The sequence below is a fragment of the Pelophylax lessonae genome, assembly GCF_965119305.1.
Source record: "Pelophylax lessonae genome assembly, chromosome: 8".
NCBI lineage: Eukaryota > Metazoa > Chordata > Amphibia > Anura > Ranidae > Pelophylax > Pelophylax lessonae.
Genome location: NC_138775.1, coordinates 84,887,545 through 84,903,370, shown reverse-complemented (window position 1 = coordinate 84,903,370; position 15,826 = coordinate 84,887,545). Strand labels below are relative to the sequence as shown.

At 42.9% G+C, this 15,826-nt stretch overlaps 1 protein-coding gene across 1 annotated transcript in view; it reads right to left on the bottom strand.

The window, feature by feature from the left end:
• Positions 1-7,331, bottom strand: part of LOC309562158 (inter-alpha-trypsin inhibitor heavy chain H3-like) — a gene marked incomplete at its 5' end in the record, with an annotated part of 129,809 nt that extends 122,478 nt beyond the window's left edge. Inside the window, one exon of the mRNA XM_082266283.1 lies at positions 7,296-7,331. Coding sequence (XP_082122409.1) covers positions 7,296-7,331 — 36 coding nt within the window. The remainder of the gene's footprint in view (positions 1-7,295) is intronic.
• Positions 7,332-15,826: the final 8,495 nt, after the last annotated feature.

Sequence of the window (15,826 nt, the reverse complement as noted above, 5' to 3'; positions counted from 1 at the left end):
TACAAATGTATTTTTTATTTTCTTTTTTCATTTCTCAAAACCATCCGACAAAAAATGAGATTGCCAAAAATACTCATTGTGTCTCTTATCAGATACCTTGTAATGTCTACTTTAGTAAAAGGGGTCATTTGGGGGGTGTTTGTACTATCCTGGCATTTCAGGGCCCCTGAAACTGTAATAGGTAGTTAGGAAATCAAATTAAGAAGTTACGCTTTTTGAAAGCCTGAAGGTGCTCATTGGATTGCGGGTCCCTGTAGGTGGCTAGGCTGCCAAAAGTCTCTCATATGTGGTATCATCAGGAGAAGTAGCAGAATGTGTTTGGGGTGTAATGCAACATATAGCCATGGCATATGTGTATAATGTCTAATTAAAGTGACAAGTTTGTGTAAAAAAAAATATTTTTTTGTCATTTTCCAAAAACTAAAATCTTCCATGGACTCAACATGCCTCAGCAAATACCTTGGGGTGTCTACTTTCCAAAAAGGGGTCATTTGGGGGGTGTTTGAACTGTCCTGGCATTTTATGCCCAACATTATAAGCTTCCGCCACACATCCACCCACTCTTCTAATGTTGGGCATACATGTAATGCTTGAAAAAAAAGAACCTAACAGATTCCTCTATTCACATCAATCAATCAATGTGGATGAAGAAATATCTGCCAGAAAAAAAGTGATGAAAATATACGCTGAAGCATAGGAGCTACCACTTACAGATCATTCTCCGCTTCCTATGCTAGGCATATGTGAATGAAAAAAAGAACCTGACAGATTCCCTTATTCACAATGATCAATCTGGATGAAGAAATATCAGCCAGAAAAAAAGTTTAAAAAGTATATACCGAAGCATAGGAGCTTCCGCCAGATGACCACCCCACACTCCTAATGCTCGGACATACACTTTTTTTTATCTGCAGGGAGAGAAATATCCCCCTGTAGCGCTGCGGGCACTAAAGTATGTATTTTGAGAGCAGCACCATGCGGATGTCAGCATACACAGATCAGTGCTGCAGCTGACTGGCGTTCCTGCAAAACAAACAACAACAGTATAACATTTTCTCAATAGAATAACGTTTTCTTTTTTTAAATGTTATTTTTTACTTTTTTTGTAACTTTAACTTTTCAGAACAATAACTTTTCCAGCCTTTGATTTTAGGGTCTCTCAAAATGCAATAGACAGTTTCTTGACTAACGAACATCTTTAGAGACCCTTCTGTTGCAGAATTGTGTGCCCTATACTGTGCTGTGCTGTACCCTAGACTAAAAGTCCACTACGGTGTGGTAGCAACAGAAGCAGTCCTTGAGGCAGAGGCCAGGTTGACCAGAACAGGGGGGACAAAAAAAAGGTTGTCACATCTCATTCTGTGTTTCCCACAAACGCAACCTCTTTTTTTGGGGTGACTTTTGCGTTAGGGTACCTGAGAGGACATCTGGAAAATGCCTCTCATGCAGCCGGCTAACTGCATCTGGATTTTGGCATTGGGCAACAGTGCTTTCTGGATACAAAAGGGCTGTGATGATCGCTCCCTGAAATGTTAGGAAGGATCCAGTTCTTCCAGTTTCTTTTTAAATAACAAAAGCATTATATAGAGTCAATTGAAAAAATATATAGACACTTTTTTGTAGCAGTGTCTAGCCCTGCAAGACGCTAAATACATTTTCATCATTTGGTAATTGAAGTCTACTCCTCCCATATAAAGATTATAGTCTTGGACACAGAGAGGCTTTTCAATGACACCAGATGCCATGTTATTTTGGATCGCTGTGCCTGGGTGAATGCAAGGCAGGATGAATACATGCCATTTGTTCTTCCACTTCACTGCAAATAGTTCTTCATTGCGTAATAGGCTTTTTCCCCCTCTTCTAGGTGTGGTGTTAACGAACTGTTAGGGAAATCCCTGCAATTAGGCTGCACGGTGCCACAGCAGTCAATTCTTCAATTTCTTGAAAGAACAAATGTCTAAAAAGTGTCACTCTTGCAAAAAATTTGTCCCGTACAAATGTTGCCGCTTACGGATACAGGGTGACAACAAGTCCCACACCATCTTGCCACTGCTCCCCATGTAGTCTGGGTATCCGGAGGGCTCCACTTGACTGTCTTTTTCCTCGTAAACTCTAAAACAATATGTATAGTCTGTGGTCCTTTCACAGAGCTTATACAGTTTGTCCCATATCTGCCACACGTGCTGGAGATATATTGCTTAATTGCAAGCCTGCCAGTAAAATGTACAAGGGACTTGTTTATTCAGAAGTTTGGTTGGGGTGTATACACATCTGCAAATTATTGGGAAAAGGTAATTTATGTGGAGTCGATCATGGTCAGGGTCCCCAAGGACAACAGAGGGTATCGTCATTGAAATGCATAAAACGCATTATTGTCTCGTATCTTTTTCTTGCCATTGAGAACACGAGCATATGGTGAATCCAGTATGTGGACCAATATGACCTAAATTGATTTTTTTTTAGTAATGCCCATGTTAAGAGTTAGGCCCAAAAAAGTTTTAAATTCAGAAACCATGATAGTTTTCCATTCAAATGGCCTGGCATGGTATGAATTTTGGTGATGTACTGTTGGACATAAAGATTGCTTTGGTCCACAATCAGATTATAGAGGTCTTTAGTGAAAAACTATTTTACAAAATCCAGGGGGCATTGTTAAGTTCGCTGTTTCCATCTGGACTCCGGGCTGGGCTGTGAATGTGGATGTTGCTGAATCTGGGGCAGTCAGTTAAGGTATGCAAGCACCTCTGGAAGGCTACTATGGGCTCTACGGGCAAGTGCTTGAATTCTTGATGGCTGTGCTTGCATTAGACTACATGTGCTAGCCACCTCACCAGCTTGTACTGCATTTGTAGTGCTCGCCACTTCACCATAAGATACTGCAGCGCTGGTGTCTAAAAGGCCTGGATGTACTAGGCCACTGGTGCTTACCAGATCACCAAAAAGTAGTTTAGAATAGAAAAGAATCAGCTATATCCTGTGTCTACGTTTCTAAGCCCCTGTTTATATTGCCGGTAATCGTACTGTTCAAATTGGTGCAATGTCGACTTTGCGGTGCTGCACCGGTTTGAAAAAGTAGCTCCTGCACTTCTTTTGGCGATTTTGAGTGCAACATTTTTATAGACATCTGTGCTTGACGACACTTAGGTGTCTTCCAAGTCGCACCTAAAGTCACACTGACATGCGGCTTTTTAAGATTAAGTTGCACAGCAATCAGCAGGTTCACAGCTGGTAAATCTACTGTGACCGAGCTGCAAGTAGTTAATCTGAATCATCTTGAAGACTGTAAACTCGCTTTGTGAAGATCCCCACATATTTACTTTCTTGAAGTCTGCGAAACGTTTTCACTATGGTGTAGGGTTTTTTTTTTTTTTTTTTTAAATGAGATGGATTTTATGATTTTTTTTTTATTTTACAATACAAATAGGCCCTGACCAATGGGCCCGTAATGAAATCAAACAAAAACAATTAAATAAAATATATATAGAGAGCATACCAGTGTTATAGACACAAGAAGTAAAAGTATAAAAGAGCCAGGATACTCAACATCCTTAATTTATAGTTGTTGTTACAGTTATATGTTTAAACAGGTATGGAGCATATAGTATAATGTACTATAAATCATTAAGTCACTTGTAATTATTTATCAAGAGCATTGACCAGTGCTGGGACAAGGCCATCCAGAGCCCATGTCTAAGATGCCAAACTGCGTCCCCCCTTCCCTTAGGGTTAGGGTCAGAACGTCCAAATCCCAGCAATAAACCATTGAGCCCAGGGCAGCCGTCCCTCTTGCCCCCCCCCCCCCCCGTCCTGGCCCTGGCATTAACTGTCTTCCATGCTTTTTTTTTGCCTTTTGGATTTTACACTATCCATTATTCATTCTAATAAAGCAATTAGTCTGTTGTTTTAATTTTACATTCATTTTTATGCAACACCATAAAAATAATAACCACAGATACAATTAATCTGTAGTGTGTGTTCACTTGCACATTGAATGGTTTAAGTACCACAATAGGTATATGGGGGCATTAGAATTGGAGAATGGAAATATCCAGCCCAGTTTAGCAGTCTATCGAGAATTGTGTTGGAGCTAGTCTTGGGGTCCCCAGCCAGTAATTCCAGATTTTTAGGAATTTGTTAGGAAAACCTCTGTGCTGGTACACCAGTTACCAGTACACCACAAGAGAGAAGCATTTATCATCTGTTTCCACCTACTGCGTGTGGGGGGAGCTGGTAAATTCCATTTTTATGCTATATGTTTATGTGATATAAATAATAGGCAAAGAATAACTATATATGGTGCCTTGCGAAAGTATTCGGGTCCCTTGAACTTTGCGATCTTTTGCCACATTTCAGGCTTCAAACATAAAGATATAAAACTGTAATTTTTTGTGAAGAATCAACAACAAGTGGGACACAATCATGAAGTGGAATGAAATTTATTGGATATTTCAAACTTTTTTAACAAATAAAAAACTGAAAAATTGGGCGTGCAAAATTATTCAGCCCCTTTACTTTCAGTGCAGCAAACTCTCTCCAGAAGTTCAGTGAGGATCTCTGAATGATCCAATGTTGACCTAAATGACTAATGATGATAAATAGAATCCACCTGTGTGTAATCAAGTCTCCGTATAAATGCACCTGCACTGTGATAGTCTCAGAGGTCCATTTAAAGCGCAGAGAGAATCATGAAGAACAAGGAACACACCAGGCAGGTCCGAGATACTGTTGTGGAGAAGTATAAAGCCGGATTTGGATACAAAAAGATTTCCCAAGCTTTAAACATCCCAAGGAGCACTGTGCAAGAGATAATATTGAAATGGAAGGAGTATCAGACCACTGCAAATCTACGAAGACCTGGCCGTCCCTCAAAACTTTCAGCTCATACAAGGAGAAGACTGATCAGAGATGCAGCCAAGAGGCCCATGATCAGTCTGGATGAACTGCAGAGATCTACAGCTGAGGTGGGAGACTCTGTCCATAGGACAACAATCAGTCGTATACTGCACAAATCTGGCCTTTATGGAAGAGTGGCAAGAAGAGAGCCATTTCTTAAAGATATCCATAAAAAGTGTCATTAAAGTTTGCCACAAGCCACCTGGGAGACAAACCAAACATGTGGAAGAAGGTGCTCTGGTCAGATGAAACCAAAATCGAACTTTCTGGCAACAATGCAAAATGTTATGTTTGGCGTAAAAGCAACACAGCTCATCATCCTAAACACACCATCCCCACTGTCAAACATGGTGGTGGCAGCATCATGGTTTGGGCCTGCTTTTCTTCAGCAGGGGCAGGGAAGATGGTTAAAATTGATGGGAAGATGGATGGAGCAAAAATTTCAGTCTCTCGATGTGCAAAACTGATAGAGACATACCCCAAAAGACTTACAGCTGTAATCGCAGCAAAAGGTGGCGCTACAAAGTATTAACTTAAGGGGGCTGAATAATTTTGCACACCCAATTTTTCAGTTTCTTATTTGTTATAAAAGTTTGAAATATCCAATAAATTTTGTTCCCACTTCATGATTGTGTCCCACTTGTTGTTGATTCTTCACAAAAAATTACAGTTTTATATCTTTATGTTTGAAGCCTGAAATGTGGCAAAAGGTTGCAAAGTTAAAGGGGGCTGAATACTGTTGCAAGGCACTGTATGTATGTGGCATATACTGCCCTTCATCCAGCCAACCCAGTACACAGATCATTGGGTCAGATTGTAAATTGGTGGAAATAATTGTATTAATGGTGTCCAGAATAAGGCTCCAGCATCAAAAAAGTTTTGGGCATTTCCAAAGCATATGAATCATTGTACCTGTGTCCATTTCACATCATGCACATAGAGGGGAGTCCCTTCTATGTCAACGGAAAATGTTTTGGGGCTATCGTAGGTTCTATTTATAATAAAAAATTGTGTACATTTCTGTGTAGTGGATAGCGAAGTTTTTAATACATTATTTAGGATATCTGTTCAATCATCATTAGATAGGGGTCTGATATCAGTTTAGTCCAAAAATTGAGACCGCACTCAAGGTGGTAAGATGAAAGCAAATGAACTCCTTTATTCCTCATAAATAAAGTAAACAGACAGTGCACAAACAGACGTGTCGGGTTGACGCGTTTCACGATGCTGTAGATCGCTTACTCATAACCACACACAGTGTGTGGTTATGAGTAAGCGATCTACAGCATCGTGAAACGCGTTAACCCAACACGTCTGTTTGTGCACTGTCTGTTTACTTCATTTATGAGGAATAAAGGAGTTCATTTGCTTTCATCTTACCACTTTGAGTGCGGTCTCAATTTTTGGACTTTTCTGCGTTTGGATGACGGATCTGACCTGCACCAAGTCTTGAACTTGCACCTGAGCGGTTTTCCCTTTGTTTGTTCTGATATCAGTTTGCCAATGTTCCCTGCAATTAAGAGTAGTGATCGACCGATATAGTTTTTTTAATGCCGATACCGATATTTTGGTCATTAGATATCGGTATCGGCCCATATTTTCGGACATGTAAAGAAAATTTTTTTTTTCTTCAGGTACTCCTTGTGGAGGGATCTGAGGGTCTAAAAGACGCCAAACTCCTCCTCGGCACTGAAAAGCATTCAAAATGCCAAGTTTGGCTGTTTTGAATGTTGTCACTTTTTGAATTCGGCGCCAAGTACACGAAAGTGATGTCATGACATCACTTCCGGATTTTTTTACATGGAGACCGGTGCATGCGCACTTGCGGCAGGTATACCAGCTTTCACGGGGACACATCTTCATGCTACACCGGGTCTTCTCTTCGGCGGCGGCGGTGGAGGTAGGATGCCGGTGGGACGGAAGACCTGGGTGAGCCGTGGAAGGCGCCGGGAGGGGGGAGACGTCCCCTCTCGCTTCTTGTAATGACAGTCGAGCGGCTTCTGAGCCGCATCAGTTGTCATTATATGTCAGCCGACCGTCAGCTATGGACAACGCTACCGGGGTGATGCCTCTAGCTGCAGGCATCACCCCGGTACATGCACTTTCCCTAAATATCAGCAATATCGGTAACCTCAGGGGCCGATTCCGATATAACGGGGAAAGTGCATATCGGCCTCCGATATATCGGTGTTGCCGATAATCGGTCGAACTCTAATTAAGAGTCATACTGTTTTTAGAATGCTGAAGCAGAGTTTCATACATTAATGATATTTGTCAAATTTAAGCTTTAAAGCAGAACATCTGGGTAAATCAAAGCTACACCTTGCAGTGGGACTTCTCCTTCACTACATGGGTAATTTTTTTATTTTAGTCTAGGGTACTTTAAATGCAGTTTTACTTACCTTATCCTGCTTGCCTGCAGACTTCCTTTTCTCCATGTGACTGATCCCTTGAAGCCTTTTCTCTTCAGCATTCCATCTGTCAGTCAAACTCTGATATAATTACATACAATGCAGGACCAGCAGTCCTGCAGTGTAAGTGAGTTCACTACATAGAATCTTAGAGAGAAGAGGTAAGTGCTGGCTGCTGGGGGAGTGAGGAATAAGTAAAGCTGCCTTTTAATTGTACCATAGACAAAAGAAGAGCTTTTAACCCTTGTACTGGGGCTTACCTCACAATGCAAGGGTTAAATGCATCTTAATGACTTGTTTGTTTGAATTTTTCCCAGCTCAGCTTTTTTTTTTTTTTTTTTTGTAATTCATTTAGTAATCGGGCAAATAAACATACAAGGATTACAGGAAACAGTGTTGACTGAAGTAGAAAACTTGGATTAGGAAGTGGGCTCAAAGCCCGTATCTTGGGACAGCAGTAACACACCAGAGTATAATGCAACAGTGAACAGATGTCCACAGATATACCATCAGAAACACAAAAGAGAGAAATGCAGTTCCAATATGCTAAAGATAAAAAGTTTTTGACACACAACCAATCCAGGGAATGACTGGCAGCTTTTGGCCTAGTACAACCAAGAGGCCCATGGTGCAGCAACTCAGCCCCCCTCCCCCTTTTCCTCTTTCCTGCCTCCTTCCAACCCCCATCCCAGGCTAAATCTCCACTCTGGGTACTCTCTGCTCGACTGGTGGGTTGGGCTGTACAGCACCTGCTGCACCTACTCTGGGGGTTCCTGAACTGACTGGCAGGAGGGCCGCCGAGGGCTGCAGGGGGGAGATAGGGCAGCTCCATTGGGCCTGGCCGAGGGAGGAGAGCCTCAGGTGGGGGAATAAGCCATCCCCTGCTCTGACCCAGTGTATATCATCCATGCTAGGGGGGGGGGATTTAAGGAGGGTGGCCTGCGCTCTGTCCTTACTCTGCACTGGGTAGGACACTGGTGGGGACTTTTTACTCCTCTTCACCAGGAAGCTTTTAGGCATGCCTGCAGGGCCAGTGCAAGGTTTTTTGTCTACTCAGGGGTAGGTGCATTTTGCCTCCCCCACCCACAATGCAAAATAGGGCATACATTTTATTTGCGCTCCAGTGTGAGAGGGGGCGGGGTTATGCATTCTCTGCTTCCCCTCACTGGCTACAGGCAAACTTCCATACTGTGTGTGCTAGGAAAGAGCATTATGTACACACTGGAAGATTTTTTTTCGTTCAACCCAGCGGGCTAAATAAAAAAAACTTACAGATCGCTGTACTAACACATCTGATGTTAGTACAGTGATCTCCCTGCTGAGCTATTGTGTTCTGAAAGGGGGACCGTCCCCAAGCCAGAACACACATTGGCTGTGAGTGCTGATTGGATACTGGTTTTCCAGCATGCTCCTAAGACTGGCTTCTGTCGGACAGGGAGCTGTACACATGGGCCAAAAGTCGGACAGTTCCTGCTGAACCGAACATTTTCTGACAATTTTTGGCCCGTTTTAATGGAAAACTGGCATTTAAAAATGTCCAATTCAAATGGCTAGGGATTCAGATTTTACCACCCCAATACACAATAAATACACAAAAATACACCAAAAAATTCCATGCGCTCAGACTCACAGGGAAAAAAACAGAGTAAACTAAATTACTATTAAATATATAATCGCAAAGGTTACCAATCTGATAAAGCAGCAAACCCAGTATCAGTCTATTGATTAGGACACAGGTAGCCCCAGCAGAGAGCCACAGTAAGGGGCCTCTCACACTAGGAACTGCATGTGATTCGCAACGCACCAAAATTGATGCATGCACTGCTTTTTTAAATGCACGGCAACTGGATCATATGGGGCTTTTGTACCAAAATATCCGTTGCGGGCAAACCACACTGCGTTTGCAACCTGCATTTGGGGTGTCTTTAACTTTGCACTGACCGCCACAGCAGATTACAAGGGCAGTGCAACTAGAATGGGGTTCGGGAAGCTGCTCAGGAACGTGACTTTCGCACACCACATTCTAGTGTGAATGACCCTAAAACTAGGAAGCATTCCAATGCAGCCCAGAATGGTGGAGCAGGGAACTCTCTCAGGGCCCATTCACAATGGAACGCAGTGTGGAAAACCCACATTCCCTGTGCATTTCCCGCACAGCCCTTGCAATCTGCAGCGGGTGTTAATGCAAAGTTCAGGACACCCCAAACGCAGGTTGCAACTGCAGTGCGTTTGCCCGCATCGGATCACATGGTACAGAAGTACCATGCAATACAGTTGCAGCGCATTTCTAAAAGTAGTGCATGCACTACATTTGGCGTAGTGCGATTTCAGCCCATTTGAAATGAATGGGCTGAAATTGCACTGCACTGCACCCAGATCACTTTTGAATCGCACAGGAATGTATAGCACCTTCTTGTGTCATTCATAGTGTGAATGGGCCCTTAAGTTGTGAAAAATAAACAACAGTGAAAAAAGAGCCTCTAATTGGAGCATAAACCAAATAATTTCTCACAAGCGATCAGCCATTAACCAGTTCCTGCCCAGCCTATAGCAGATTGACTGCCGTACTGGCCTTTTGTCCCTCCGGGTGGATGTTATGCGACGTCCCCCCCCCCCTTCTTGCCATGCATTTGTGCCCCTGGGGGCGCACAGCATGGCGAATGGCAGTGAGCCGTGTTCTTGATCAGATTAAAGAACCAATGATGTTGGCTCATAACATGGTAAACAAATACTGATTATCGGCATATCCTTTCCTCAGTGCTGTCACTGTCTGAGGAAAGGAAAGCAGATATTGACTTTCCTGTGACAGGGGACATTTACCCTAATAATCAGGGCACTAATTATCAATGCAGCCCCATCAGTGCATCATATCAGTGCCCATCAGTGCAGCATATCAGTGCCGCCCTAGAAGTGCAGCCTTATCAGTGCCCATTAGTGCAGCAGCTTATCAGTGGCCAACTGGCCATCAATACAGCCTTATCAGTGGTTATCAGTGCAGCCTCATAAGTGCCCATCAGTGCAGCTTTGTCAGTGCCCATCAGTGCAGCCTCATTAGTGCTGTCCTTTCAGTTCTGCCTCATCAGTGCCCATCAGTGCAGCCTCATTAGTTCCGGTCAGTGCAGCCTCATCAGTGCCCATCACTGCAGCCTATCAGTGTCCCTCAGTGAGAAAGAAAAACTGCTTACCTGAAAATTGTATAAACAGAAACGAAGATGAGGGAAGAAGAAAACACTACATGGGGATCAGAGCCGGAAGGAAGAGAGCTGGCCGGATCACAGACGTCACGCTAGTTCAGTTTCCCAGCATTGGACTAGTGTGCTGTCTATCATAGGAGCCGATCCAGAAGGCGGGACTGTGTTTGACAGCGGCCGGGGTTTTAGCTCAAAGAGATGCCACAGCAGGAGATTCTCTCTGTGTGATCTGGCCAGCTCTCTTCCCAAGTCCTCCCTGTGATCCCTGTGCAGTGCTTTGCTTTTATCTTCTCCACAGTTTCATTTATTGGCCGATGGCTTCCGGCAGAAGAGAGTGGCCCAGGGAGCACATGTGCCTCCCTGCCCCCAGCCCCATCTGGCCCTGAACCAATCCCAGGTTATTTTTTTTTTAAGTTTATGTATAGTCAAAACCTTTTTTTTTTCATCTTTGATACAGTAGGGGAGTGTTTAAGACTCGGTTCACACTGGGGCGGCAAGACTCTGTACTACTTCGGAGGCAACTTGTGCATTCCCATGCACCATGACTTCGGAGCAACGTGCATGGACTTCACATAATGGAAGTCTATGCAAGTCACTCCGAGGTCGCCCCGAAGTAGTACAGGACCCTTTTTCTAAGTCGGAGTGACTTGTGTCGCTCCTATTAGAACGGGTCCTGTAGCAGTCAATGGACCGCGAGGGAGCGCGACTTGTCAGGCTGACAAGTCGCCTGACAAGTCGCGCTGGTGTGAATGGAGTCTAAACAATATCAGTTTACGTTTTACTTATATAAAGTCCAATGAGAACACCAAACAAACATCAGAGAGTGCAAAGTTTTTAACTTCCACACAACACATATGCAAACCTAAAATTACTTTGGGGTCTCCGCTCTGGCATCTATATCCCCCATTCAGTGTGTTCCACTGAGGGTGCAGATCAGGCTAGAAGTCCGCCCTGACTCCATGTAATCCACAGAACAAATAGAGAAATACCTCCACCATGCAAGCCCAGCGGATGATAGGTGTTATCAGCCTCTAACTTGTAGAAACAAAGAGTAAAACTCACATATACGTCTTTGATAACGCCCAATGGGGAGGGCGAAACGCATCGACGCAATTTCCGGTTTACGGTCATCGGCACGTCACTTCCGGTACGGTGGAATGCACGCCGGGACCAAGGAGACATCCCGAGCGCACATCCCGGCTAGGAAGGATTCCAGACTTGCCTTTATTTATTGTCTGCCTGAATTTATGCTACCAAATGTGAGTTTTACTCTTTGTTTCTACATATTAAAAGTTATATCGGAGTTACACTATTGTGAGCTTCTTTTCTCCACTTATGTTTATCAGGTCACTGAGAGCCACTGAAAGCCACAGATACCTTATCCTTAAGGATTTCTATACCAGGTTCCTTACTGGAACACAAGCCTTGTCGACCCTTTTAGCTATACAGCTTAGGGGTCATCTTAGTCCGGTAAGTTGAATATCCAAAGGGGGAGGATCGGCACTATTCACAGCACTGGATTGATGGCATGATTTTGCACTTTCCTCTTGGCACTCAAGCACTTTTGGGACTTCTTTGGACATTTGTTGCTATTATCTATTTATTGTACTATCACTGCATATTTTACATATATATTGGACTGGCACTATTTATTGCATTTTCACTCATTTAATTATTTATGTAACCTCGAAGCGGGGGTACCGCATGATTATTTTTTGCACATGAATTGTCTGTTAAAGTAATGCAGTGCCGAATCGCAAAATATGGACTGGTCATTAAGGGGGCAAATCCTTCTGGTAAAGGGATGCTGGGGCTAGGCAGGAAGGGGTTAAAGCGATATTAAACCCTAAACCAAAAACTTAATATATTGCAGCTTACCAGTCATTAGATGTGGTGCCTGTATTTGTTTTCTTTTTTTTAGGCTTTTTCCCTCTGTTTATACCTGGTGATCTGGTCAGTAACATACCTCCTGTATTAGAGTGCCTCCACTCTGGATGAATGAGAACAGGGGAAAAAGTAGACAGCAGCATTGTCAGTCTTGGGGGAGGGTAGTGTTAAGTGTACTAGCAGATTTAAATACACTAACAAATTGAAGCCAATTTCCAGATTACGCTTTATAATCAGTTACAACAAACAGTTTTTTTTTTTCTTTTGTGATAACCAATAATACATGAAAGCTGATCATTGTAAGCACCCCCATTAGTGGTAAATGGTTTTTCTCATCCCTGGAAACTAATACATCTGGAAGAGAGCCTGTTCTTTTGAAAAACAACAGCCTTTCTGGTCAGGTCAAGAATTGGTAAGCTGTAATATAATAAAGGTTTGCTTTTGGGTTTAATACTGCATTAATGATAAAATTGCACAAAAAAGTCAGTGCATTTATGGGGCCAAGTAGACCCCCCCCCCTTCACAAGGGCTCAGAAATTTTGACTGTGCTTAAAAAGATTCAGATAAACAAGATTTAGGATTTAAGAAAGATCTGTACGGTGGTTAGCCATAGCTTTTTGCTTTTTTCTTTAAAAATAATGTGTTCTACTTACCTGCTCTGTGCAGTGGTTTTACACAGAGCAGCCCTGATCCTCCTCCTCTTCTCGGGTCCCTCGTCTGCACTCATGACCTCTCCCTCCTGTCGAGTGCCTTTGCAGCAAGCAGCTTACTATGGGGGCAGCCGATCCACAGCTCTGTGTGTCCGCTCAGACACGGAGCCGCAGTTCAGCCCTGCCCTCCCCCCTCTCTCCTCATTGACTAAATTTCTTTAATTGACAGCAGCGGGAGCTGATGGCACCGCTGCTGTGTCTCAGCCAATCAGGAGGGACTCGTGCACATCGCTGGATCAAGATGGGGCTCAGGTAAGTAATAGGAGGGCTGAGGGGGTCTTCACACAGAAGGTTTTTTATCCTAATGCATGTCTTGGAAAGACAACAGGAAGTGATAGCAAATATCTCCAAAGTGAAGCAGTTTAGAAATATTTCCTCATTAGAAATATCCTCTAACGTTTTGTTATGATGCCAACTGACAACCAAATTTTGAATTTCTACTTATTTCTACTCTGATGACAGTGATCACCAGCACAACAACAGAGATTTAGGCTGCGCGAGCCCACATGGAAGCCCCCATGGGAATTGGTTTCCTATTGGTGCAACAGCAAGAGAGGAAAAGCCAGGAGTGCCGGCAGGGGGACCCGAAAAGAGGAGGATCGGGCCGCCCTGTGCAATTCTATTGCACAATGCCGGTAAGTATAGACATGTTTGTTTCTTTAAAAAAAATGCCTTTACAACCACTTTAAAGTACCTAGCAGGTTACATAGTTACATATAGTTAGTTAGGTTGAAAAAAACACACAAGTCTATCTAGCCTCAACCAATAAAAAAAAAAACTATACAATCCTATACCCACAGTTGATCCAGAGGAAGGCGAAAAACCCCAGCAAAGCATGATCCAATTTGCTACAGCAGGGGAAAAAAATTCCTTCCTGATCCCTCGGGAGGCAATTGGATATTCCCTGGATCAACTTTACCTATAAATATTAGTACCCAGTTATATTATGCGCACCCAGGAAATAATCCAGGCCTTTCCACATTCTATACAAAGCTAAAGAAAAACATTTGCTATGCATACACTTTAAGGTTAGGGGTCAGACCATGTAGAGTATTTTTATATTTAAAAAAACCCCAATGCATAACCTACCGATGCCAGAAGCCAGGGTCCCGACTCCCCAGGCAAAAACCCATCAAACAGCCAAATATGAGTTTCTCAACATTCTTGATTCAATCATTGCAGTCCTCCTCACTTTAGATTGAAAATGCTGATTATGTTTCTTTAGTTAACTTTGAAATATCTCACAACTGCTACTAGAGATGCTTGAATAAGTTACATTGCTAGCAAAGAAAAAAGAAACAGGCTATGTAGGTGTAAATAAAGCCTTTTCTTTCAAGTATTTTAACATTATCAGAGTTTCTGCTTTACTACGTAAATCACTTCAACCTATATGTGAGCTACTGTTTGTCCTATACTTATCTTAGATGTATGGGATGCTGAAGATGATGATGTTCTTATGTCTGTGTGCTTATATAAGAAGTACGCATGATAACCTAATCCAGATATTGATAAATATTTACAGATTTATTCAAGTAACAAGCTTAAAGAAAAAAGATGACACTGACCTGGATGTTTCTCAGTCCTTCAATCAGAAAGTCACCCTCAACCGAGAAAAGAACATGGAAGAGCAAAGTGCAGACCAACAGAAGATGACCCATGTTGGATGTTTCTCCTTTCTGTGTGACAGACAGGTATTTTGTAAAAGTATATTTGAGGGCTTGTTAATAAATAACAGAAAGCCAGCTATTGCTGGTGACAACTTTACCCAGTGGTGTTTTCTGAATCTGCTTGTAATCAACTACAATTTCTAAACTAGGAAGCCCCTCTGAGCTATTTGCAAGCAGGACACGGTGATGTCTTCCGGCTGCTGGCTTTACTTGGCAGCTGAGAGGTTCTCAGGCATGCCTAATTTCCTCCCCTGTTTAGGCTTCATGCACACTGGTTTATTGTAAATGCTGTTTTTCCTGACAGGAGAAGAAAACTCACTTAAGCTACATTTTTTCAAACCAGTTTAGGTGAGTTTAGCAGAGTTTAGCAGCATTTGGTGTTTGTGTAGATGTTTTTTTTAATTTAATTGGCCAGAATTTTAATTTATTCTGATCACTGAAATATATAATTGCTGAATTGCTAAACATGTCTAGCGTTTATTATTATTATTATTATTATTAAGGATTTCTATAGCGCCAGCAATTTACGCAGCAATTTACAATAATAGAGGGAGACAGTACATATACAATACAATACAATAAAATACAAGAGGATTTAGAGGGCCCTGTTCAGAAGAGCTTACAATCAAATGGGGTGGGGCAGGTGTTACAAGAGGTAAGCATAGAGAATCAGCTGATGGCAGATTAGTTGTCGGTGTGATAGGCTTCCCTGAAGAGATGAGTTTTCAGGGATCGCCTAAAAGCAGCTAGAGTAGGAGATAGTCGTACAGGTTGAGGTAGAGCGTTCCAGAGGATGGGAGAGGCCCTGGAGAAATCCTGGAGATGAGCATGAGAGGAGGAGACAAGGGAGCTTGAGAGTAGGAGGTCTTGAGAGGAGCGGAGAGGACAATTTGGGTGATATTTGGAGACAAGGTTGGTGATGTAGCTCGGGCAGAGTTGTGAATGGCTTTGTATGTTGTGGTTAGTATTTTGAATTTAATTCGCTGGGCAATCGGGAGCCAGTGTAGGGATTGGCAGAGAGGGGAGGCAGACGCTGAGCGGTTGGTAAGGTGGATAAGCCTGGCAGC